At 48.5% G+C, this 25100-nt stretch overlaps 1 protein-coding gene across 6 annotated transcripts in view; it reads left to right on the forward strand.

Annotated features, from left to right (window-relative positions):
* Positions 1-25100, forward strand: part of NOS1 (nitric oxide synthase 1) — a gene marked incomplete at its 3' end in the record, with an annotated part of 181260 nt that overhangs the window by 107771 nt on the left and 48389 nt on the right. For 4 of the 6 annotated variants that reach the window (XM_083716851.1, XM_083716852.1, XM_083716850.1 and 1 more), the window contains exons 3-4: positions 18164-18296; positions 24734-24871. In XM_083716851.1, the coding sequence (XP_083572977.1) occupies positions 18164-18296; positions 24734-24871 (271 nt within the window). Of the gene's footprint in view, positions 1-14919; positions 14943-17647; positions 17735-18163; positions 18297-24733; positions 24872-25100 lie in introns of those variants that run through there. The other 2 variants (XM_083716855.1, XM_083716854.1) reach the window with 2 other exon arrangements.

Here is a 25100-nt window from a genome sequence, read left to right on the forward strand (position 1 = left end):
CTGACAGGTTTGGCTTCTTGTCATCTTCCTTCCCCTCTCCCCCCGCCCCCACCTTTCATTGTCGTCTTTTCTCCATAACTGAACGGCAAGAAGGAAGTGATCAAAGCTGCTAGGATCGTAATCCCCTCCACACTTCGTTCTGGATAAGCAAAGCCACTGAGACTGGATGGAAAGTCCTGGTAATGACTGTGTGTAATGCTCTCATTCTGCATCCCACCTTCAGACAGGATTGGGAAGAAGAGGGCGACTTTGAGGGGTGGTCCTACCCAACAGGCCATCAGAAGCCAAATATTTGGCTAGGTATGGGCAGGGCTATTGGGACACAGGTGGCGCTGTGGTCTAAACCACAGAGCCTAAGGCTTGTTGATCAGAAGGTCGGTAGTTCAAATCCCCACAACGGGGTGAGCTCCCGTTGTTCGGTCCCAGCTCCTGCCAACCTAGCAGTTCGAAAGCACAGCAGTGCAAGTAGATAAATAGGTACCACTCCAGCGGGACTGCAAATGGTGTTTCCATGCACTGCTCTGGTTCGCCAGAAGTGGCTTAGTCATGCTGGCCACATGACCCGGAAGCTGTCTGCGGACAAACGCCGGCTCCCTCGGCCAGTAAAGTGAGATGAGCGCCGCAACCCCAGAGTCGTTTGTGACTGGACTTAACTGTCAGGGGTCCCTTTACCTTTATGGACAGGGCTGGGCATAACTGGGGTAGCTCAGCCGGTAGATCTTGAGACTCCTAATCTCAGGCTCCTGGGTTCGAATCCTACGTTCCTGCATTCTAGGGGTTTGGACTGCTAGATGACCCTTCCAGCTGTACAGTTCTATGATTCTATATGCTTTAAAAATACAGAAGTGTTACAATTCTGCACCACAGTAAACCCAGATTTGGTGACAGAGGGAAGCCACTATCTATGATACGTATAAATTCTGCAAATATGCAAATTGTTGCTTGCTTTTTGCATAGGGTATCCTGCAGGGTTTGTGGCATTGCATCCAGCAGTTTGCATCACTTCTTGTCGGAACAGAAACTTTTACAAGGTCCTGAAAAAGAAAAGGGGGGGGGGACTGTGAATAGGGGTTCAGCGGTTAAACCATCTGCCTTGCATGCAGCAATTCCCAAGTTTGATCTCAGCTGGCATTTCCAGCTTGGGCTGGGAAGGACTCCTGTAGGAAACCCTGGAAAGTTGCTGCCAGCCAGTGTAGACAGTGCTGAGTTAGATGGACCAGCCTTTTTACACTAAGGAGCTCAAGGTGGCGTGCCTGGTTTTCCCCTCCCCATTTCATCCTCACACCAACCCTGTGAAGTAGGCTCGGCTGAGAGACAATGACTGGCCTCCAAGGTCACTCATTCCCTGTGGGGATTTGAACCTTGATCTCCCAGTTCCTAGTCTGACCGTCTAACCCCATGATTCCCAATGTGGGGCACATGCCCCAGAGGGGAGCAATTTGATTTTTAAGGGGGGCAATTTGGAAGCTTGTTGAGACCAAGTTAATGGCCTTTTAGGCTTCCTCCATGTGAACAGGAGTTCACCTTTTGAATAATAATAATTATATGCCATGGGGAGGGGTGTACATCAGGATTTTAGAGATGCTTAGTTGGGGCATGGCCAATGAGAGGTTGGGAACCACTCATCTAACCACTCTGCCACATTGGCTCTCTCCTGTGGGGCAGAATTATGACCACATCCCCCAAGGATCAAGCCTTGTGAGCGAAGACTCTTCATCAAGTAGGTTGCCTACCCCCTACTCTCTCTGTGGATAGGCGGGATCCTGATGCAAAAAAAGACCCATCTGTTAGCATCTAACCAGGGTGCAAATTCTGATGCTCCCTAGACAGCACGGGAGATGCTAAGACTTCTTCCCCTCCCATGAGAGGTTGGGTGGCCATCTGTCATGGATGCTTTAGCTGAGATTCCTGCAATGCAAGGGGGTTGGACTAGATGTTCCTTGGGGTCCCTTCCAGCTCTACGATTCTGTGATTCTATGAGATGCATTGGGGAGGCATTCTACCTCCTCCCAGCTCCTGGGTAAAAATAGAGCATGGCTCATTCAGTGCCCAGTAACCTTGTTCTATTTTCCACCCTTGCCTAAAGATGGCTGTCACGTCATATATCCAGCTCCCAACGATGCCATCTAGATAGACTTCTGTGGCGGACTCCTTACAACCATTCGGAAGCATTTATTTACATATAGGAAGGGACATTGCTTGGTATCAGAGCCCACACATTGCACAGAGGAGATCCTGGGTTCAACCTCTGGCATCTCTCTGGGTAGGAAAAGCAATCAAGCTGCAAACTTCCTTTAAGAGCAGTATGATTTCCCCAGAGGCTATGGGGTGGCCAGTGGAGGCTAGGCCATTTGGGCAAACTGGAGCATTGCCCCACTGACCTCAACCTGCCCTCAGCCAAATCCCACCCTGCCTGCCAACTTCCTTACAACTAGTCCAAGGGATGGCACTGCCTGCCAGCTTCCTCTTCCTTAGTCTCCGTTGTGGTTTTGTGGAACACATCAGGAGGGAGGTTGGGGACAAAACTAGAATTTGTTGCTCCTGCCTCTCATTGTCACTGGCGCCACCTACTGTTAGCCTTTCTGCCTGTCATTGAAGCTGGCACCACCTACTGTTGACGCGGGTGGCGCTGTGGGTTAAACCACAGAGCCTAGGACTTGTTGATCAGAAGGTAGGCGGTTCAAATCCCCGTGACGGGGTGAGCTCCTGTTGCTCGGTTCCTGCTCCTGCCAACCTAGCAATTCGAAAGCACATCAAAGTGCAAGTAGATAAATAGGTACCGCTCCGGCGGGAAGGTAAACGGCATTTCCGTGCGCTGCTCTGGTTCGCCAGAAGCGGCTTAGTCATGCTGGCCACATGACCCGGAAGCTGTACACTGGCTCCCTCGGCCAGTAAAGCGAGATGAGCGCCGCAACCCCAGAGTCGGCCACGACTGGACCTAATGGTCAGGGGTCCCTCTACCTTTACTGATGAGTTTCCTGCTTTCTGCCCTGCCAGCCCCAATGGGCGCCAGCCAGCACTCGGTGTAACCAAAGCTCATGGGGTTGACTCAGCAATAGAACGCTTGCACTGCAGGCATCAAGTTCAAAGTTCGAGTTGGTCTTCCAAGGAGGCCAGATTGCTGTCACCAGTCAGTGTGGACAGCACACTGCTAGGCAGCTTCCTGAAATAGGTGACCATGAGATTTGTCCCCCGGCGCTGGTGGATATGTCATTGCTTGCTTAGCTTTCTTCCTGAAGTGCTAGTTGCGGTTGTTATGTGCAGAGACACAGTCAAATCATCTGCTCTGTGATTGGCGCATGGGCTGCACCAGCGGAATTAGTTGATATCTCCACCCGGAACGCAGATGGCTTCAGCTCCAAGTCGTCCTGTCACTCACCCAAGGAGGGGCGAACATCAGCCACGGGGGCTGCGAGGAGTCCAGGATGACTCACTCGCTTGGAAACAAAAGTCAGCAGCATCAGCTGTGGGGAGGACTCAGGTCCCTTAGGGGCAATACACAAATATGCACAGAGAAAGAGGGAGAGGAATAAATAGCAGGGCAGAGCAGGGCACAGAAAGCTGGAAGGCTGGAGATGGAGAAAATCTAGTGCCTGGAGAGATGAGATATCCGAAATGAAACAGGTAGCTGTCGTTTATGGCATCTGATCTGCTGGCAACAGACTTTGCAGGCAGGCCATCTTCCCACAGAGGATAGGGGAGAAAGACAGTTTGGTTCACGTTTAAAAGCCAGCCTGCCTCATTTGAAATCCTTTGGAATAGGCACTTCTCTGAATTTTGCAATGCACTGCTGCAGACAGGTGTTTGCACAGTGGTCAGAGTACCGGACTAGGACCCAGAAGAGACCAGGGTTCAAATCCCCATTTGGCCATGAAGCTCTCACTGGGAGCCAGTCGCCAACTCTCGACCTAATCTACCTCGCAGGGTTGTTGTGGGGGATTAAAGGAGGAGGGCGGGAGAACTGTGTGCCACCTTGAGTGCCCTAGAAGAAAAGGTGGGGAATAAATGCAATAAGTAAATAAATGTGCTAGGGTAAAGTGTAAATGTATAGATCAGTGAAAATGAGATGCATTATATTAGGAGGATTTCACTCATAGGTACACATGTTGGTTAGATAAATGGCATGGAGACAGTGGAGAGAGAAAAGATTTTGTCCCTCTCTCATAATACAGTGGTACCTCGGGTTAAGTACTTAATTCATTTCGGAGGTCCGTACTTAACCTAAAACTGTTCTTAACCTGAAGCACCACTTTAGCTAATGGGGCCTCCTGCTGCCGCCGTGCCCCTGGAGCACGGTTTCTATTCTCATCCTGAAGCAAAGTTCTTAACCTGAAGCACTATTTCTGGGTTAGCGGAGTCTGTAACCTGAAGCATATGTAACCTGAAGGTACCACTGTAACAGAATCCACGGGCATTCAATGAAGCTGAGTGCTGAAAGACTCAGGAGAGATAAAATAAATTACTTATTCACTCCGTACTTATTAACGGGCACTGTTAGAAACTCAGGTATATAAGCTAGGCGACAAATGTCTCCTTAAACCAAGGTTACATTCCAAATCATAATGTCTAGTTGCCATTTGGGGGCAAGATGGCTCTAAAGTCTTTTTTTTTCAAACGATGGGCTGGCTGTGATTGATTCTCAGTTAAACATCTGGCTAGTTCAGATGACAACACTGAGCTAGGTTAAGAACTTTGCGAACTGAAAGAAGGAAAGTCACTTGATCCAGGGACAGTCCACCTATCTATCAGCCTATTCCAACCTCTCTCCTTTTAATGGTGACACGGACCATTCATAAAGTAGGGATATTCTTCACAACTGTGAACAGGGCAGTGGGGTGGGGTAACTGAAGGCAACCTGCAACAATTAACTATAATGTTGTTTACTGCTCCTGCTCAGGCTGCGCAGAAAAAGCATTTTGGTTCCTGAAATTCATTCTGGTTGTACAGATAAAATATACCGTATTTTTCGCTCTATGAGACGCACCAGACCATAAGACGCACCTAGTTTTTGGAGGAGGAAAACAAGGGAAAAAAACCATTCTGAATAAATAAATAAAATCCCTCTTGCTGTTCTGGCTTCTGGGATAGCTCTGCAGCCTGTATTCGCTCCATAAGACGCACACACATTTCCCCTTACTTTTTAGGAGGGAAAAAGTGAGTCTTATAGAGCAAAAAATACGGTAACTCATAGAATTCTACAGGATGAGATATCAGTGTATGTCAGCAGTCAAGATCCAATGATCCCAAGGCATGCAATTCCAGATGGTGGAGACGTCAGAAGCCATCCTGGCGCCCAGGCACCTTCGCTTGGCCGCAAGTGGTCGATAGCCAGGCCCTTGGCTAATTACGAACCCTGCCCACAGGAGGCAGTGGTGGCCCCCAGCTTCTATGGCTTTAAAAGAGGAATGGACAAATTTGTGGAGGAGGAGAGGGCTAGCAATGGCTACTATCCACAATGGCTACTATTCACAATGGCTTCAGAATACAAGCTGCTGTAAATTGCAGGCAGGGATAGTGTTCTTGTGCTCAAATCCTGCTTGTGGGATTTCCCATTTGGCCATCTGGGAGAACAGGATGCTGGACTAGACGAGCCACTGGCCTGATCTGGCAGGCTCTTCTTACATTGAACAAGTTGTAAGTGGAAAACATTGTGTTGTGAAAATCATTGCTCTGGAGTAGGATTAGTGGAAGGGACTAAGCTTCTCACAGAGGACTTTGGGTACCACCCTCAGGCACTTCCTGAGCTCTACGTTGTCCTTGCTGCTAAATCTTTTTATTTATTGTTTCTTTCTTTCTCCCTTTCCTTTCTTTTTCTAATTCTAAATCTGCCCTCAAGTACATCCTTGTGGGTTAGCTGGTGGATAGCAAGGCAAAGCCTTTAGATTCCCTTCGGTCCTACCTTTGCCTCCCACTGGGCACTTGAGCTCTTTATCTTTGCACATGATGGTCTCATGTTCTCGGGTAGGAAGTGTTTGTCCCTTTCTTCTGGGTACATTTCAGACTTGCCTCTGTTAATTGCAGGCTGGCAGGAGGAGGAAGAGGGGGGGCTTTCTGCTTTCCGTTTGATCCCCTAGGATGTGGGCCAAGCCCCACCTCTCCAAGACCCCAGATCCCCTTTTCAGCATGTTCAGATTAGATCAGCCTCTTTTCTTGCTCAGTTGAATTGAGATGTGCATGTCCTCAGAGGACTTTGCGGGGGGGAACTCAAGCTCTTACCTTTGCCTGGTCTGCCAATCTTGAAATAGAAATATTAGTGACCGGACAGGGAAAGCCGTCAATTGCCTGTGGAGAGATCTAACCAGGAACTGAAGTTCTCTTCCTTCTTGGGACTTTCAGACACAGCTGGGCAAGTGAGGAGTTGTAAGAATGCTGACCAGACAGAGGAGCCTGCCTCAGGGCAGACTGGGTCTGATGCTGGGGCTAAACTAGACTCTCTCTCTCTCTCTCTCTCTCTCTCTCTCTCTCTCTCTCTGTGTGTGTGTGTGTGTGTGAGAGAGAGAGAGAGAGAGAGAGAGAGGGAGGGAGGGAGGGAGGGAGGGAGGGAGGATGTGTTTTAACTGAAAAGTAGCACTGGAGGTGTGGGACGCAGGTGGCGCTGTGGGTTAAAGCCTCAGCGCCTAGGACTTGCCGATTGAAAGGTCGGCGGTTCGAATCCCTGCGGCGGGGTGCGCTCCCGCTGCTCGGTCCCAGCGCCTGCCAACCTAGCAGTTCGAAAGCACCTCCGGGTGCAAGTAGATAAATAGGGACCGCTTACCAGCGGGAAGGTAAACGGCGTTTCCGTGTGCAGCTCTGGCTCGCCAGATGCAGCTTTGTCATGCTGGCCACGTGACCCAGAAGTGTCTCCGGACAGCGCTGGCCCCTGGCCTCTTAAGTGAGATGGGCGCACAACCCCAGAGTCTGTCAAGACTGGCCCGTACGGGCAGGGGTACCTTTACCTTTACCTTTAGCACTGGAGGTTCTGAGCGGGAGCACAGAAGTAAGTGGGGAGGAGATACTTAACCCTCCCCTCCCCGCCCATTTCCCTACAGTACTCTGCAGGGTGGACTGCAAGTCTGCAGGGAGCAGCGCGTGAAATATTTAACTGGACAGAGAGTCCAAGGCACAAACAGGAATGAAATGAGGTGGGTGTGACTTGAACAGGTCTTCCCCCCACTTTTACTAAGCTGCTGCTGTCCTGTGTACAAAAAAGAGGGCACAGCTACGCCCACCCATGGGAAGAATCCAGCGCGTGAGCCAAATTTGGCCCACCAGGCCAATTTCCCCAAACCACTGGTGACATCTGCTGATGAGCAGGAGGACAGGGATTTACCATGCAGTACCTTTGCAATTGGATGCGGGTGGCGCTGTGGGTTAAACTACAGAGCCTAGGACTTGCTAATCAGAAGGTTGGCGGTTCGAAACCCCACAATGGGATGAGCTCCTGTTGCTCGGTCTCTGCTCCTGCCAACCTAGCAGTTTGAAAGCACGTCAAAGTGCAAGTAGATAAATAGGTACTGCTCCGGTGGGAAGGTAAACAGCGTTTCCGTGCGCTGCTCTGGTTCGCCAGAAGTGGCTTAATCATGCTGGCCACATGACCCAGAAGCTGTACGCTGGCTCCCTCGGCCAATAAAGCGAGATGAGCGCCGCAACCTCAGAGTCAGCCACGACTGGACCTAATGGTCAGGGGTCCCTTTACATTTACCTAGCTGTCTATGAGTAGAGAGTCAGAAGAAGGGTGTAAGATCATGGACTTAAAAGGGGAGGAGAGAGTGCCCCACAAACATGGGCGTAGCCAAGGGGGAGCAGCTGCCCCTCTGAAATCAAGTAAATCAATAAAAGAAAACTAACGGAGGTTCTGCCTGCCTCTACAACATAATTCCTGGCCATGCTTTTTCAAGTCTTCTCCCTCTTCCCTTCTTGGTCTCAGGGACTTAAAGGGGGAGAGGCTTGCAAATGCATTTGTGAACCTCCCTCTTCCTTCACTTTCAAGTCCCTGGTATCATAAAGCAGTCACAAAGGGGCATTTGCGAGCCTCCTCCATCTTCCCTTTTAAGATCCCAGCAGAAGGGATTTTTGACAGGTGGCAAACCCACTCACCTTTCAAACCCAGCTCGTGAGGCAGATCCTGATAAGGATCTGTCCCACGGAGCCGAAAAAGGTTCCCCACCCCTGGCCTACGCCACATCACATATTTGATTATCCTTTTGTGTTTCACCTCCTGGGTTTCTATTTGCAATTAGATCAACAAGCCTAATCATGAATAAGAATTTGCTGCAGATCAAAGTTTCCTGTTGCTCCTTTCTAGCTCCCCCCCCCCCCAGTTTCTCTTTCATTATCAAAGTCTCTCTCCCTCCCTCTTCCTTCATTTCTCTCCTCCCCCTTTCAAGGGGAGGCAGAGAATTACCACGATTGCATCCTGGCATCCAGAAACCTTGCTAATTCCATTTTGTTAGTAAGCTTCAGTGCTCCCTGATCTCCCAGCCATGGGATCTTCGTGATCCTGCCGATGAGCCAGTGTGGTGTAGTGGTTGGAGTGTTGCCCTAGGTAAAAGGTAAAGGTAAAGGGACCCCTGATCATTAGGTCCAGTCGTGGCTGACTCTGGGGTTGCGGCGTTCATCTCGCTGAGGGAGCAGGCATACAGCTTCCAGGTCATGTGGCCAGCATGACTAAGCCACTTCTGGCGAACCAGAGCAGTACATGGAAACACCATTTAACTTCCCACCAGAGTGGTACCTATTTATCTACTTGCACTTTGACGTGCTTTTGAACTGCTAGGTTGGCAGGAGGAGGGACAAAGCAACAGGAGCTCACCCCGTCGCGGGGATTCGAACCACCGACCTTCTGATTGGCAAGTCCTAGGCTCAGTGCTTTAACCCACAGCACCACCCGTGTCCCACCCGTTGCCCTAGGACCTGGGATCAAATCCCCGCTTGTCCATGAACCTCACTTGAATGTGACCTTGGGCCAGTCACTGCCTCTCAGCCTAACCTACTTCGCAGGGTTATTGTGGGGTTTAATGAGGAGGGGAGAGCCATCTATGCCACCTTGAGCTCCTTGGGGGGGGAAAGGTGGGATATGAATGCAATAAATAAGAAATGAATTAGAAATCCTGTCTCACAGGGTACGTTCCCAGGTTGTTGTCTCCTTGGTGTCGCTTCTAGGCTGTCAGTATTTTGTGGGAGGACCCCAACCACATACCAGAATTTTGGGGTTTTACAACAGAACTGCATGAAAGCACTTTCTTGCCCTAGTGTCAGGGTGGGGGATCTTTGTCATGCCAAGTGTTGTTAGCATACAACTCCCATCATCCCCCTGACTCTGGGTCCTGCCAGCAGAGGCTGATGGGAGCTGGATTTCAGCAACACCTGGATGAATGCAGCAAACCCACGTTGCAGCAATTTTTCTTTTTTGCAATTAGGAGAGCGATAGATGGAAAGCCTTGAAAGGTGTGGGGTGGGCAATTATTTTTATTTATATAAGACCATTTACATATCACTTAATTATTTGCATCTCGAATCGGGGTACATAAAAAAACGATCCGCAGAAAATGGGGCACTCTTCCTATATACATAGATGTGCCCGAATGTTGTAATGCTGCACCTCACCCGGGAGGGCATTCCACAACTGGGGAGCCACCATGGAAAAGGCCCTGTCACAGGTCAGGGGCCACCCAGGTAGTCGCTGCAGGTGGGGCCACCAACAAGCCTTCATGGGACGGTCTTAGAGTCTGAGGTATCTAGACATCATTTTCGGGATTGACTCACTTCAGAACAGTCCAGAATGGAGACTTGAGATTCTGCTGCAAGGCCAAGTCTCTCTCTCTCTCTCTCTCTCTCTCTCTCTCTCTCTCTCTCTCTCTCTCTCTTTCTCTAGCACTCCTAATAATAATAACAACAACAACAATTTATTTATTTATTTATACATACATACATACATACATGCATACATACATACATACCCACCCATCTAGCTGGGCTTCCCCAGCCACTCTGGGCAGCTCCCAACAGAATAATAATAATAATAATAAAGCAGTGATAAAACATCAAACATTAAAAACTTCCCTAAGCAGGGCTGCCTTCAGATGTCTTCTAAAAGTCAGATAGTTGTTTCTTTCCTTGACATCTGATGGGAGGGCGTTCTACAGGGTGGGTGCTACCACCCAGAAGGCCCTCTGCCTGCTTCCCTGTAATTTCAATTCTTGCAGTGAGGGAACCGCCAGAAGGCCCTCGGCGCTGGACCTCAGTGTCCGGGCAGAACGATGGGGGTGGAGACGCTCCTTCAGGTATACAGAGCTGAGGCCATTTAGGGCTTTAAAGGTCAGCACCAACACTTTGAATTGTGCTCGGAAACGTACTGGGAGCCAATGTAGATCTTTCAAGACCAGTGTTATATGGTCTCAGTGGCCACTCCCAGTCACCAGTCTAGCTGCCACATATGATTTCCCATGCCTGGTTTACAGGGCTGAGGACAATTGCAGTTGCTTACTTGGAAATGTTATGCAAACCTGCTCTAAAGTTCCCATTGCAGCAATATTCCTGTTTATGGAGCACTGTCAGAATGCTTTTGTGTTCCTTGCAGATATTTTCTAGGCCCCAAGCAGGGCAGTGGGTGGCAGGAAGCACACCCCAGGTGTGTTTCAGAACAAGGGTTTCAGTCCAGTCAGAGATTATACTTCTAGCTGAGTGGATTGTCTTCTACCTTGGTAAGGAAGGAAATGTGTCTCCTTTCCCAGCTTGGTGTTTATATTTCGATGGAATGGCTTTGATCAGATAAAGGGAGGGAGCGAGGGAGGGAGAGAGCGAGCGAGCGAGCGAGCAGAACCCCACCCATCATTAAAGTACATTTGCCAAAGTTAAGTTGACTGAAGAAGAAGAAGAAGAAGAAGAAGAAGAAGAAGAAGAAGAAGAAGAATTCTTTTATACTCCGTCCACCTGGCTGGGTTTCCCCAGCCACTTTTGGAGGCTTACAGCTCATTAAAAAATTGTATAACATTAGAGATTAAAAATTCCCCAATAGAGGGCTGCCTTCAGATGTCTTCTAAAAGTCAGACAGTTGTTTATTTCCTTGACATCTGATGGGAGGGCATTCCACAGGGCGGGCGCCACTACCGAGAAGGCCCTCCTGGTTCCCTGTAACCTCACTTCTCTCAGTGAGGGAACTGCCAGAAGGTCCTCAGAGCTGGACCTCAGTGTCTGGCCTGAATGGTGAGAGTGGAAACGCTCCTTCAGGTATACTGGGCCCAGGCCTTTTCACCCTGTGGTGGTAACAGCAAGAGAACACAGGAGCATAGGGAGTCAACAGTAGCTGAAACGAGAGGTTGGGACCGGGAGCAACTCTATTCAATCTGGGTTTTTGAAAGCAAGCCAGTGTGGTGTAGTAGTTAAGAGTGGTAGTCTCATAATCTGGGGAACCGGGTTCTCTTCCCCGCTCCTCCACATGCAGCTGCTGGGTGACCTTGGGCCAGTTACATTTCTTTGAAGTCTCTCAGCCCCACTCACCTCACAGAGTGTTTGTTGTGGAGGAGGAAGGAGAATGTTAGCCGCTTTGAGACTCTTTAGGGTAGTGATAAAGCGGGATATCAAATCCAAACTCTTCTTCTTCATCATCCACACTTTGCAAAACAACAGGAGAACCAAAGCGCAGGCATGCTTTGTAACTGATGGAATTGTAGCGTTGGAAGGGACTCCCCAGGTTCACCTAGGCCAACCCCTTGCAATGCAGAAATCACAGATAAATTTAACCCTGAAATGGACATCACCCCATTGTTTAAAACACTCCAACAAAGGAGAGTCCCGCAGCTGTTTCCCTGTTGAATGCCTCTTACCCTCAGAAAGTCCTTCCTAATGTTTAGCCCTTTCTTGTCCTTTGAATCCACTGGTTTGAGTCCTCCTGTCTGAATCCACTGGTTTGAGTCCTCCCGTCTGGAGCAGCAGAAAGCAAGCATGCTCTCTGCCTTCCATGTAACAGCCCTTCCTTCAAATATTTGAAGATGGCTATCCTATCACCTCTCAGTCTTCTCCAGGCAAAACATATCCAACTCCCTTAACCGTTGCTCGGCAGGTTTGGTTTCCAGATCTTTGGTCATCTTGGTCGCCTTCCTCTGAACACCTTTCAGCTTGTCGATACCCTTTTTAAAGTAAGATGCCCAGAACTGGACACAGAACTCCAGGTGGGGTCTCAGGAGGGCAGAACAGAGCAGTACTGTTACTTCCCTTCATCTGGGCACTAGACTTCTGTTGATGTACTTCTCTGAATGTTGCACGGTCTCCGTTATTGCACTTAGCCACAGCCTTTGACAATATATAGAATTTCCAACGCAATACAGTGGTACCTCGGGTTAAGAACTTAATTCATTCTGGAGGTCCGTTCTTAACCTGAAACTGTTCTTAACCTGAGGTACCGCTTTAGCTAATGGGGCCTCCCGCTGTGCTGACGCCACACAATTTCTGTTCTCATCCTGAAGCAAAGTTCTTAACCCAAGGTACTATTTCTGGGATAGCGGAGTCTGTAACCTGAAGCGTCTGTAACCTGAAGCGTCTGTAACCTGAGGTACCACTCTACATGAATTAATAAAAATAAAAATAAACTTGAATTGAAATCACAAAGCAACCGTTAGCAACCATGTATATCATTGTCCGGGGTAATGTATTTATAATCCATTACAATTTCTTTTATGATTAGAACCAAGTTTATTGGCTGCCACTGCAAATTTAGGTAGCAATTGCATGAAGTACAGCTATTTATCAGCTTGAAGTTCAATTGTCCCTTCCTGAGGCAATTGATCCGGATGCAGTTGAAGAATGGGTGACAATTTCCCCCCCGTCTGGGCTCCCAATATAAAGGACAGAGCAGCAAACAATGTGTCAGGTCTTCAGTCTAATTGCACCCAAATATACATTTCCATCCTATAACTGAGATTCCAAGGAATCTCCCATCCAGATAGTCTTGAGGTGTGACTGGCCTACCCTGCAAGGCAGTTGTGAAAGGGAGGACTAAACAGTCTTACCTTACCTCAACCCTCTTAAGATTGCTCCATATTATTATTCTGGTCGTGCAACTGAAACTGAGAAAGAATAGTGGGGCAACTTTCTGTTTGGTCTCCAAGCCTCCTTGGATTAAAATCCAAACAAATAAACCTTTGCCCCCTTTTCTTTTTCTTGCAAAAGTGGCTATTGTACAAACGTACAACAGCTTGGCTGTGAGAAATCTTTATGCATTCAAACAGCCTGTTCAGGCCAATGGCATATAGCCTCAAAAATAGACAATGAAAAGACCCGGTCGAAACACACCAGGGCTTTGTGCCAATAAGGCTGTTGGCAATTTCCTATATGTGGGTTTGTTGGTTTTTTTTGCTTTTGTTGTTCCCGCCACCCCCACCCCCCGAATATACGGATATAATGAACTAGCAACAGCCCCCTGCTGTGAAAGTCATTTGACGTGGGTCAGAAGTAAATTCTTTGAAGACGGAAGTTGTTTTGATCCTGGGAGAAGAAACGAACAGTTGCAAGTACGGCAGTGGAATTTTTTTTAAAAAAACCGTCCATTTTGAAGGTTACCACGTTAAGCCAGCTTCCCTAGATTTCCTGTTTAGCACAGACAATACCGTATTTTTTGCTCTATAAGACTCACTTTTTCCCTCCTAAAAAGTAAGGGGAAATGTGTGTGCATCTTATGGAGCGAATGCAGGCTGCGCAGCTATCCCAGAAGCCAGAACAGCAAGAGGGATTGCTGCTTTCACTGCGCAGCGATCCCTCTTGCTGTTCTGGCTTCTGAGATTCAGAATATTTTTTTTCTTGTTTTCCTCCTCCAAAAACTAGGTGCATCTTGTGGTCTGGTGCATCTTATAGAGCAGAAAATACGGTAACTGCTGGAAGTTTGGGTGTAACTCAGCTTGCAGAAAGGGGTTTGCATGGGGCTTAAGGGGCCTGCAGATTCCCAGACTATCCTTGGTCTTTCAACCTCTGTGCTGACTTCTTTCTATCCTTTGAAATTTAGACTAAGACCAGAGTCCTTTCCAATTCTACAATTATTTGATTCTATCCTGTTTGCAAGTTCCTCCTTCTCCTCCTCACACTTTCTCACGAGGGCAATCTAGCCCAATCCCCCTGCAATGCAGGAATCTTTTGCCCAAGGTGGGGCTTTAACCCGTGGCCCTGATATTAAGTCTCATCCTCTACCGACTGGGTCTTTTCATCATAGAGGGTACGACTGTTACCGGAGGTATAGGGCTGGCTGCCTGATGGGCAACTTCAAAATTCCTCCTCCATTTTTTCTGGCTCTTTATCCTTCGTGCTGAATTCTCCATCCCAGCCTTTGTGCTGGCAACGGACAGAATCTCATATTCGGAGCAACCTAGGCATCTGCCTTGAACTATGCAACCATTGCTCCAGCTGGGCCAGCACTGCCTGCACTGACCGGCAACAGCTCTCCAGGGTTTCAGGCAAGGAGTCACCAGCGATTAAACCAGGGACATCTACATGTAAGGCTGATGCTCTGTCACCAAGTAGAAGTTCTCCCCTTGCAATGTGCAACGAAGATTCTTTCTCTGCAATGGAAGGACTTTGCAGCCAACTCTCCAGGGGAGTGAACACTCTTCGGTGCCTTCTTAGCAGAGCTGTCCAGATCTGCTACTCTGTGCATGGATTGTCTGCTCCACCCCATCCCTGAATAATGATTATTTTAAGAACTTCCATTTCCTGGTGTGTTTTTTTAAATAGAATCAGTGTTTGTTTTCATTTCGAAATATCCATTGTTTTTTACTTCCAGCCAGCACACAGGGATTCGTCAGAGTTGCTTGCCATTGGGCCAAGTCCTTTTCCTGATCCGTCACCTGGTGCCCCCAAACCCTCCCAGATTTGTTTCTTGGTTTTAACGTTTCGGAGCCTTGGGGAAAGCTAGGTGGGAAGCAAAGACCTCGGTGGACCGCCTTGCGCGACCTGACATTCTGCACGTCTAAAACCAGGTGGGCTTCGGTCACGGAAACCAGGAAGACTTGCCAGCTGTGGCCAGCACCTGTTGGAACGGGTAGGGTGGAAGGCAGGAAGGCCAAGAGTAGGTGGAGTCAGAGCCACAGATGGGTGGAGCCCAGTGGCGGAGGAAGGGGGTGCGGGGGGTGCAGTCTGCCCTGGGTGTTATCACTGAGGGGGGTGACAAAATTGAGGTTGCTTTTTTAAAAAACTTGAGCTCAAAAAACTTTTTAGGAGTGACATGGTGGCTTCGGTGCCTGCAGGTTCAGTGCTTCCTAAAATGGCAGTGTGGGTCTTGTGTCTGCTTACTGCCACTCCCTCAGCCACCCTACAGCTAAGGGGGAGGTGGAGGCGGGGCTTCAAGCATCAGAGGCTTGCCCCGCCCTCATGGGCAGCTCGCCCCACCCCCGGCTGCAGGACACCCCCCCACACCAGGCACCCAAGTGGCTAGCTACGCCGCTGGCGGAGCCAACGGATTCTAGTTGTGTCTCCATCCTCCCTGCTGAATTCTACAAGGCAGCACTGAGTCTAAGGAGGAAGGAGCTGGCTGCCAAACCATCCCATGAGAGGTTGTGAGTATGGAGGCAGGCAGGCGGGAACTGGCTGAGGTTGGTGGGGCAGTTCTCCCCATTGGTCTAGTGGATCAGCCTCTATTGGCTAATAGAGAGCCAGCGTGGTGTAGTGGTTAAGAGCAGTGGACTCGTAATCTGGTGAACCGGGTTCGCTTCCCTGCTCCTCCACCTGCAGCTGCTGGGTGACCTTGGGTTAGTCACACTTCTCGGAAGTCTCTCAGCCTCACTCACCTCACAGAGTGTTTGTTGTGGGGGAGGAGGGGAAAGGAGAATGTTAGCCGCTTTGAGACTCCTTTGGGTAGTGATAAAGCGGGATATCAAATCCAAACTCTTCTTCTTCTTCTACATCCTGCTGGTATTGCATCCCTGGCAAAATGGGGCAGCCCAAAGGCTTGCCAGTGGGGGCTGCACAGCTCCCAAGTACCCCTGAAAAAAGGGACAGCCCATTTTTTCCAAGCCAGATCGCGGCAACCGTTTGGGGCGTCACGGCCTTGCTCTCTCACATGCCGTGCTCTTGCCTCCAAAAAAAAGCTTTTGGGGGGGTCGTGATCTTTCACAGCACCCAAAAATGTGCTCTTTTTGGGGTCACCGTACAAGATTTTCCTGGGGAAAGTGTCTTTTCGGGTTGAAAAAGGGCCACACGGGTCATATAACTCGCCTGGGAGTGCATTCTGGAAGTCACACATTCCCATTTTGGGTCTGGAAAAGTTGGACGGCATGAGATTGACTGAGGGCAGAAGGGGCAGCCAACGTTTGCCCAGCAGCGTATGCACACATGCATGCAGAGAGCTTTGTGTATGCATTGCAACTTGCATACTTTGCAGCCCTGCATGGTTGCTTGGTGGTGTTGTCGCTGCCGTCAGTGAGCCTCTTCTTTATGTTGCAGCTGGTGTCTAGTGTAGAGGGAACTGAGGGGCAGATGGGGCTCATCAACCTGGGAAAGTAGCTGATCTAGGAGAAGGAAAACTCTGATCCTAAACCTTCACTGCCTTGCGGGGTATCTTCAGGAGAAGAAAAGGCTAAGGTGTGAACCCTACACAAATCTGGAGTGGAATCTCTAAGGTGGTTGGATGGTGCCTTGTACGCCTCCTTCCAGCAACTCCTGCGGCCAAGCTGGTGCCAAACATCTTGCTCTGCTCTCCTTTGCAAGACCAAGAACTGGGGTCCTGTCATCTGCGCAGCCCAGGACCTCCATACACACTGCCGTGGCTTCCTCCCCGGAGAGGTCACTTTGAAGCTGCTAACTTAGCCGTTTGACTTCATCCCCAGGGGAGCACTCCATTGTCTCTTGAGAAAGGCGTACGCCAGCAACAACAAAAATAGGTTTAGGAGCATCTGGTCCCACAGGCCAATGCAAGTGTCTAGACTTAATACAACCCAAGGCTATTTTTCATCTTCTTCTTTGAAATACAAAATTGTAACTGTTTTAATTCAGACCATGGGACAACTTTGTAATTATAGACCGTGGTTTTCCCTCTCTGTGTGTTTTATTTCTGACTTAGTAAATATCCTATATTCTTTACTGGCAATTGTGACAACTTACCCTTTAAAAAAAAAAAAAGTGTTATTTCATTTCTCTCCCCCCCCCAACTTGTTTGTTGTTGTTAAAATTCAATACAAAATATTGGGGAGGGGGAAGAAAGGTGATTACTATATCAAAGCTAATAATAATAATAACGTCTCAGCCAGCCACTGTGATATGCCCTATTGGGATTGGGAAGAAAGAGATAGTTTTAGCTTGCAGAAGAAAAATGAGGCAGGGGATGGAGACCCCTTTGTACCCTCCCTCTCGCTCGCTCTGGCCTGTATCTCACAGAGTCAAGTATCTGCCCGCATTTGCATGGGCAGATCAATGAAAAAATGCTGGGAACATGGCATGGCAGAGCTGGCAAAGGGAACAATGTGGCGCAAGTCGAAATTCTGGGGAAGACAGGGGAAAGCAAGATCTATAGTGGTGTGCATGTATGGACTTGCAAAGACAGCAGCTCTCTGTTGTTTTGCAAGTGTGAGATGCAGATGCACAGCTGGGCAGATTTTAATGTGGCTGTAAGTAGATCCAAGCAGGGTAGCTATGCCTCCCCATTTGCCATCAGCGGTTGATCCAGGAAAGGTCTTCTTCTTCTCCTTCTCCTCCTCCTCTTCCTCTTCCTCGTCATTAAATGTGTGTAGCACTCTACATCTGAAGATCACAGACACATTTCCTTCATTCTGTGCAGGTATTTTATTTTCAGTATAAACAGGACTCAATTTTTGCATCTATGCACACACACACAGAGAGAGAGAAAGATAGAGAGAGAGAATGCAAAGGCTCCTGTTTCCAAGAAGGAGGGGGGAGGTGTTCTGATCTCTCCACCACTTTTGATTGTTCTCTGAGATGAGAAGGGAAGGAAAAAAGGAAGACCAGGACATTCCCGGATCAAATCAGAAAACGGGGTAGCTTCTGTAATTCCGGGACTGTCCCTGGAAAACTGGGACACTAATAAATTGGAATGATGTGTGGATAGCCTGGTAGAAACCCCCCAATGTTGCATCAGTCACATATTGCAGGATACACCTGTAAAAAGTAAAAGAATGCAGGCCAGGTATTTGTTCCCTCCACTGCTGACCTGTCGAGGGGGTTGTCTCTTTGGCCTCCCCTCTTCCAGTTTCCGGGAAGCAGACCGGAAGTCGCCAAAGGCTTTGCCATCAGGAATGGAGAATGACCGAGTCTTCAACGACTTGTGGGAGAAGACTGACTCAGCCTCTGTCGCAAGCAAGCCCTCTTCGGACAAGGACCCGGTAGGTGCTGAAAAGGAGGGCAACGAGGGCGGACGTGGGCCTCGTCTCTTCTCACACAGGGCCAAAGTAGAAGCATAGCCTTTGAGACATGAGGTTCATTGGCAGCTAACACCCTTGTCGGGTTCCCTAGCCCTACCATTAGGCAAAGTGAGGTGATTGCCTCGGGTGACATATCCTGGAAGGTGCTGGTGTCCTTCAGCTCTTCCTCCTGAGTGTCCTGACCATACTCTTCTGTTGGGAAAGAGAGCTTGCCCTCCACCTTTATAACCACCCTGCTGATCTCCCTCAGTGGCAGTGCAGCACTTCATTGGCAGGATTTGCTACTTGCTGAATAGGGGTGTGCGCGCCATTTTGCCTCAGGCAGCAAAATATATTGGGCCATTGATAGGACCAAAAATAATGGTTTTATTTTGTTGTTTATTAAGTCAAAGAATGAAATATCTTAAGGATTCCATGACAACCCACCAAGGGTTCTTTTTCCTTGCCTTCAGATTTTTGGCCACTTTTTGCCATGACATGGCCAAAGTAGGCTCCAACAGGGCTAGGAACTTGACCTCTAAAACATTTCTCAGAAATTCCAAGAAGCGCCCATCATGCTTAAAAGCTCCTTAAAAGCCTTGACTGTTTAAAGTGGTACGATACTGCATTAAATGTATAGTGCAGACGGGAGTTAAGTTTCTCAGTTTTTCCAATCTTAAATTCAGTCCTCCACATTTCTTCAGCAATTTGCATTTAAAAAACAAAACACCTCATCCCAATCAATCTGCATTGCAGTGCATTTTTCTGCTAGTAAACACATTTTGTGGGCAGCTTTGACTAATTTGCAAGCAGTTTTCTCCAACATAATGTGTGCGTATGTGTGATGTTCTCATTAATGTGTGCAGGTTTATGCAGATTTCTCCCTAACAAATGCATTTTTGTACACCATGTTTGGTTGGAGAACTGCATTGCAAAATTCGGCAAAGTGCAGCTTTCGAAGGACAACAGTGTTTCAGTTTGCAGATTGCAAATTAGTTAATTTCCCATTAAAATACAAACCAAATCAAATTTTCCCTTGTCGTCGCTTACGACAGCATCTGGAGACTCAGAGGTTCCCAGTCCCTGAAGCAGGCAAACCTTTGATCTGATCCAGCAGGACTCTCCTAATAAACGCTTGCCGTGATCTGAGCAATGCTACCACATTCCAGTTGTCACACCCGCCAGTACAAAGCTTCTTATTTCGTGTCAGGAGGAATTTGAGCTGCAAGGAGAGCAGGCGGAGGTGGAAGGGGGGAGAAGCAGGACTTTGTTTGACCCTGCCTGTCCCCTCAAGGTGGCCTCCTGTTCTTCCTATAGGCTTGAGAATGAGTTTCCCAGGCCCTTCCCTGTCGTGAGTTCCTGCTTAGGAACAGAGCTCTTAAAGAAGCAGGACGCCGTTTCCAAGGGAGGCTTCTTGCAGACATCTCTTGGGTGGGCGATACACTGTAACTGTAAGGCTGTCGTCATGCCGAAGTTTGTGTGGCTGCCAGTAGGGGGCAACTCCAGATGTGGTGACAGATAAGCAGGCCGGTGAGCAAGCCGGCAGGTGGCCAGTGGTCCAGGTGGGTAGTTAGGTGCTAGGAGGTGCTTCAGTTTGCAAAGTGCTCTCTGAAGCACTTCCCAACCCTGCTTGCTGGTTTGATGGGCTATGAGGTGAGGGGAGATTTAGGCCTGCTGTGAAATGGGTAGGCGAGGGAGTGGATAAGATGCAAAGAGAGGAGAGGTTGGGGAGATGTAACCCGCCCATCTGACTGGGTTGACTCAGCCACTTTGGGCGGCTTCCAGCAGATAGGTAAAGGTAAAGGTAAAGGTAAAGGGACCCCTGACCATTAGGTCCAGTCATGGACGACTCTGGGGTTGCGGCGCTCAACTTGCTTTATTGGCCAAGGGAGCCGGCGTACAGCTTCCGGGTCATGTGGCCAGCATGACTAAGCCGCTTCTGGCGAACCAGAGCAGCGCACAGAAATGCCGTTTACCTTCCCGCCGGAGCGGTACCTATTTATTTACTTGCACTTTGACGTGCTTTCGAACTGCTAGGTTGGCAGGAGCAGGGACCAAGCAACGGGAGCTCCCCCCCCCCCCATCGCGGGGATTTGAACCGCCGATCTTTTGATCGGCAAGTCCTAGGCTCTCTGGTTTAACCCACAGCGCCACCCGCGTCCCTTCCAGCAGATATAAAAGCATAATAAAACATCAAACATTTAAAACTTCCCTATATGGAGCTGCCTTCAGATGTCTTCTAAAATTCAGATAGTTTATTTCCTTGACACCTGATGGGAGGGTGTTCCGCGGGGAGGGCACCACTACTGAGAAAGCCCTCTGCCTTGTTCCCCCTTTTGCAGTGAGGGAACCGCCAGAGGGCCCTCAGTATCCGGGCTGAACGATGGAATAATAATAATAATAATAGTTTTAGAAATGTGGAGAACTAAGGACTGGGGCAACAAGAAGCTGAGAGAAGTCACATTTTATAGATTCTCCCCTCCCTAGTGATAGATGATAGATTAGATAGATAGATAGATAGATAGATAGATAGATAATTTATTACGGCTGGAGACCAGCTTATAAAACACACTTGGGGGTACAATCCCAGAAGGAAAACAAACATTTAAAACATTGTACAACAATAAATTTAAAATTTATAAATGTGATAAGCGTATAGACACTTAAAACTTTAAAATAAGCTACCACAGAGAGAGTGAATTCCTTGGCATTCCCAGGTAGGGCCAGGAGAGACACCCTGTCTAAAATCCTAGAGAGATGCTGCCAGTCAGTGTAGACACCATTGGGCTAGATGGTCTAAGGCAGCTTCCTAGGTTCCTTTTGCAAAAGAACCTCAGCTGCTTCCCAAGCCAAGGCTGGCTGGTGTTTCCTCCTTCCTGACAATTGCGTGTTGCGCAAACAGTGTTTGATGGATGGCGTGGAAAAGCTTTGTGTGGTCTCCTCCCACCCCCCTGCCTCAGCTCTGCCCTTGTTTCCTTTTGTGGGCTGTTTCTGGGCTTTCCCTGCCAACTTAGTGTCCTTATTGTATGCAGGATCATGATGGATTAGCTTCTATTGTTACCACGTAAGCACAAAGCGCAGCAGCAGCAGCAGTAGTATCCCCTGCGGCCAGAGCTGGAACAGCATTCTGGCAGCAGGTTTAGAATTCAAGTTAAGCTTCCCGACTTCAAAATCCTCAGGACAGAACCGCTTCTCCCAACAGCGTCAATTTTCCCAGGACAGTGGCAGGGGGAAGCTTCAAAACCTTAACTGCATTCCGCTTTCCTGATCCTGTTTCCTAACTGCAGATATTTTCAGGGCACTCTGTAACTATTTTTAAAGTTTATTTTTTTAAAAAAAAAAGTTGGGAGATGCACCCTGGGCTGTCCTGCTTCATGGCATCTCAGCATTTGAAGAAATATGTTGATTTGTATGCCATAATAAATCTGCGAATTATTTGCAGTGTGGCAAGGCTCTTTGGTGCAGCAGACCTAGGTGGTTAAAAAAATATTTTGACTTGGGGAATGTTTAGCTCTGTCATCTACACCTTCTTCTTTTGAATTCTTCCTTTTAACGTCGTCTTTTTACTTGCCACGTCCCAGTGGCAGGCAGGGCCATGGGCAAAAGTGAGCAGGGCAAAGGATGTAATGGGTGCACCCTTGTAAGGTAAAGGTAAAGGGACCCCTAACCATTAGGACCAGTCACGGACAACTCTGGGGTCATGTGGCCAGCATGACTAAGCTGCTTCTGGCGAACCAGAGCAGCGCATGGAAACGCCATTTAACTTCCCGCCGGAGCGGTATCTATTTATCTACTTGCACTTTGACGTGCTTTCAAACTGCTAGGTTGGCAGGAGCAGGGACCGAGCAACGGGAGCTCACCCCGTCACGGGGATTCGAACCGCTGACCTTCTGATCAGCAAGTCCTAGGCTCTGTGGTTTAACCCACAGCGCCACCCACGTCCCTGCACCCTTGTAGAGTAGGCTAATTTCTACACACGCTCTCAAACACCCATATCTCTCCTCCATCCAGGAAAACTAAAGGCGTTATCAGAGTTGAAGGACACAAGGCAGCCTGGCCAGAAACACCCGAGGAAGGTGTGAAGCTAGGCTGGTGAGGGTGTGGTTTAGAGAGAAGGGGAGTGGCCTGCGAAGAGTTCCAAGGGCATTTTAGAGAGGCCTGTATGGTCAAACGAAAGCACGACTCCAAAACCCAGCATTTGTAGTATGAAAAGCTATGGGATTTTCACAGGAAGTTTTCAGGACTTGCACAGGTTGGAAGTGAAGCGGTACGTCTGCCCCCAAACCTTTGCAGGCAGAAATGTTACAATATCAGGTATAACTCCCTCAATACAATAGTGAGTGCAAATCATCGTAAATGCATAATAAAGTTGGGTCCAGAGAGAGAGAGAGGTTGTGCTGTATGGGAAAGTATAGAACCGTATGGAAAGCCCCTTAGTGTTCTAGGCAATGTCAGCTGAGCAAGACTGAATTTCTCATGCCTTGTCTTTCAGTGGCTGGGATTTCTCGCTGCTAAGCTCTATAAAACTCTCTGTTGCAGGCTTAGTTTCTCTCCACGTTGAGGGCTGCTAAAATCCTTCCCTCCCCTTAAGCCGCTATTAAGCTCCTCCTCTGCCTGGATACGCAGGCTGTTTCTTTTCCATCCTCCTTTAACCATGTCGTTCCACAGAACTCCTCTGGCTCCCAGATCCAAGGTCTCCATTCTCCACTCCTAGGGTTGGCCGACCACAAATGTTCAGCTTTGTGGAGAAGAAAATAAGCCTCCCTCCAGGATTTTTTTCAAACTCTCATCATTCTTTCTTTAAATGAAGCAGAGATTACAAAAGCTTTCGGCTTCCTTACCCTGAGGATAGTTCCTTCCAGGTTGCCTCACTGAGGACTAGAAGGCTTGCTGCTGTAACAAAATGAAATGAACAACCTGCATGGCTTCTAATCCCAAATTTCAGAATTTGAGAGTGGTCCTAGGCCTGTGTATGTTTGTAGACCAGGGGAAGGGAAACCCTGAGGGCCAAATGTGGCCCTCCAAATCTCTCTGTCTAGCCCTTCCCAGGACAAGGTAAAGGTAAAGATAAAGGTACCCCTGCCCGTACGGGCCAGTCTTGACAGACTCTGGGGTTGGTGCGCCCATCTCACTCAAGAGGCCGGGGGCCAGCGCTGTCCGCAGACACTTCCGGGTCACGTGGCCAGCGTGACAAAGCTGCATCTGGCGAGCCAGCGCAGCACACGGAAATGCCGTTTACCTTCCCGCCAGTAAGCGGTCCCTATTTATCTACTTGCACCCGGAGGTGCTTTCGAACTGCTAGGTTGGCAGGTGCTGGGACAGAGCAGCGGGAGCGCACCCCGCCATGGGGATTCGAACCACCGACCTTTCGATCGGCAAGCCCTAGGCGCTGAGGCTTTTACCCACAGCGCCACCTGCATCCCTTCCCAGGACAAACAGACCCCTAAATCTCCCTGAGTGCTTTAGTCAGGCTGGGAAGCATCCTTGAACTCTGAAAATGCCTCTTGCTGCTGTATGTAAGGTAAAATTTACATTTGTTGCTCTGCCCACTTTTGCCTCTGGCCCCGCCCACTATTTGCATGTGGCCCCAGAAGTCTGCCCAGAAGGGGCCACAGCCCTTTGGTTGAGAAAGCTTCCCTTACCCCTGAAGTCTTTTTTTAAAAAAAGTTTTTAAAAAGTTGTATTTAATTTGCTCAATTTGTTATGGATTTGTTAAAATTTTGGAAAATCAATTACAAAAATGTTTTTAAGGTAGTAGCCTACCTTGCAGGACTGTTGTGAAGATGAAACACGGAAAAGGTTTGTACATGTTTAAACTGCTAGTTTTCCCTTGTGCCTCTGATGGTTTCAGTCACAGTTTTTTGTTTATATTTTGCAAGTCAGCATCTCTTGTTCTCTTGTTTCTCATGACTGTACTCTCTCGTATTGCCTGTTTGTATCTCATTGCAAATATCCATATAACCAGCTATATTAATTCTCCTTGTGAATGTAATATTCCATTGCCAGCCTTGGTCTGGTTCGGTTTTCATGTGTTTGTCTCATGAAGTTCTATTTTGTTATTGGGGTTATAGGGATAATATTCAATAAAAATACTTTCCAGAGAGAGAAAGAGAGCTTCCCTACTCCTGTTATAGACCTTCAGAGCCAACCACCAACTATGAGCTGGGCCAGGAAAGAAGAAACTGGCATATTGGGAATTGGGATTCCATAGAGGAAGCTGCAATCTTAAGGACTAGAAACCTGAAGTGACGAAAGCAGTATTCTCAGGAAGCCAAACTCTGGCACTTGAGTTCTAAGCTTGAGAAACAGAGTTGGAGGACAGACAAAATCCTGCACATGAGCCTCTTTCCAATGGGATGGATGTTTGTGGCCTAATACTGTGTTCTTGTTCTTTCGCTCTCTGCCCCATGCCCACCCAGATCCCGCCCTCGGGCCGGCAGTCACCAACAAAGAATGTGGTGAATGGAAGCCCCTCCAAGTGCCCACGCTTTGCTAAAGTGCGGAACTGGGAGACCGGATCGGTGCTCAACGACACTTTGCACCTGAAGAGTACCATGGTAAGTGAGGCTGGCATTTCCCAATATGTTTGGGGAGGGGTTTCTGCTAATGATTCCTCCTATGTTGTTCAAATAAGTGCCTGCACTTTGGAACTCCCTGCCCATTGAAATCAGGCCAGGCACCTTTGCTGTTTTCAGCACCTGCTTTAAGGGGGGGGGGGAGGTTTAGGCAAGTCGGTGTTTTACTGCGTAATTTTATTTTCTTATGTACACTGGTACCTCTGGTTAC

Source organism: Podarcis gaigeae (genome assembly GCF_964106915.1).
Source record: "Podarcis gaigeae genome assembly, chromosome: 16".
Taxonomy (NCBI): domain Eukaryota; kingdom Metazoa; phylum Chordata; class Lepidosauria; order Squamata; family Lacertidae; genus Podarcis; species Podarcis gaigeae.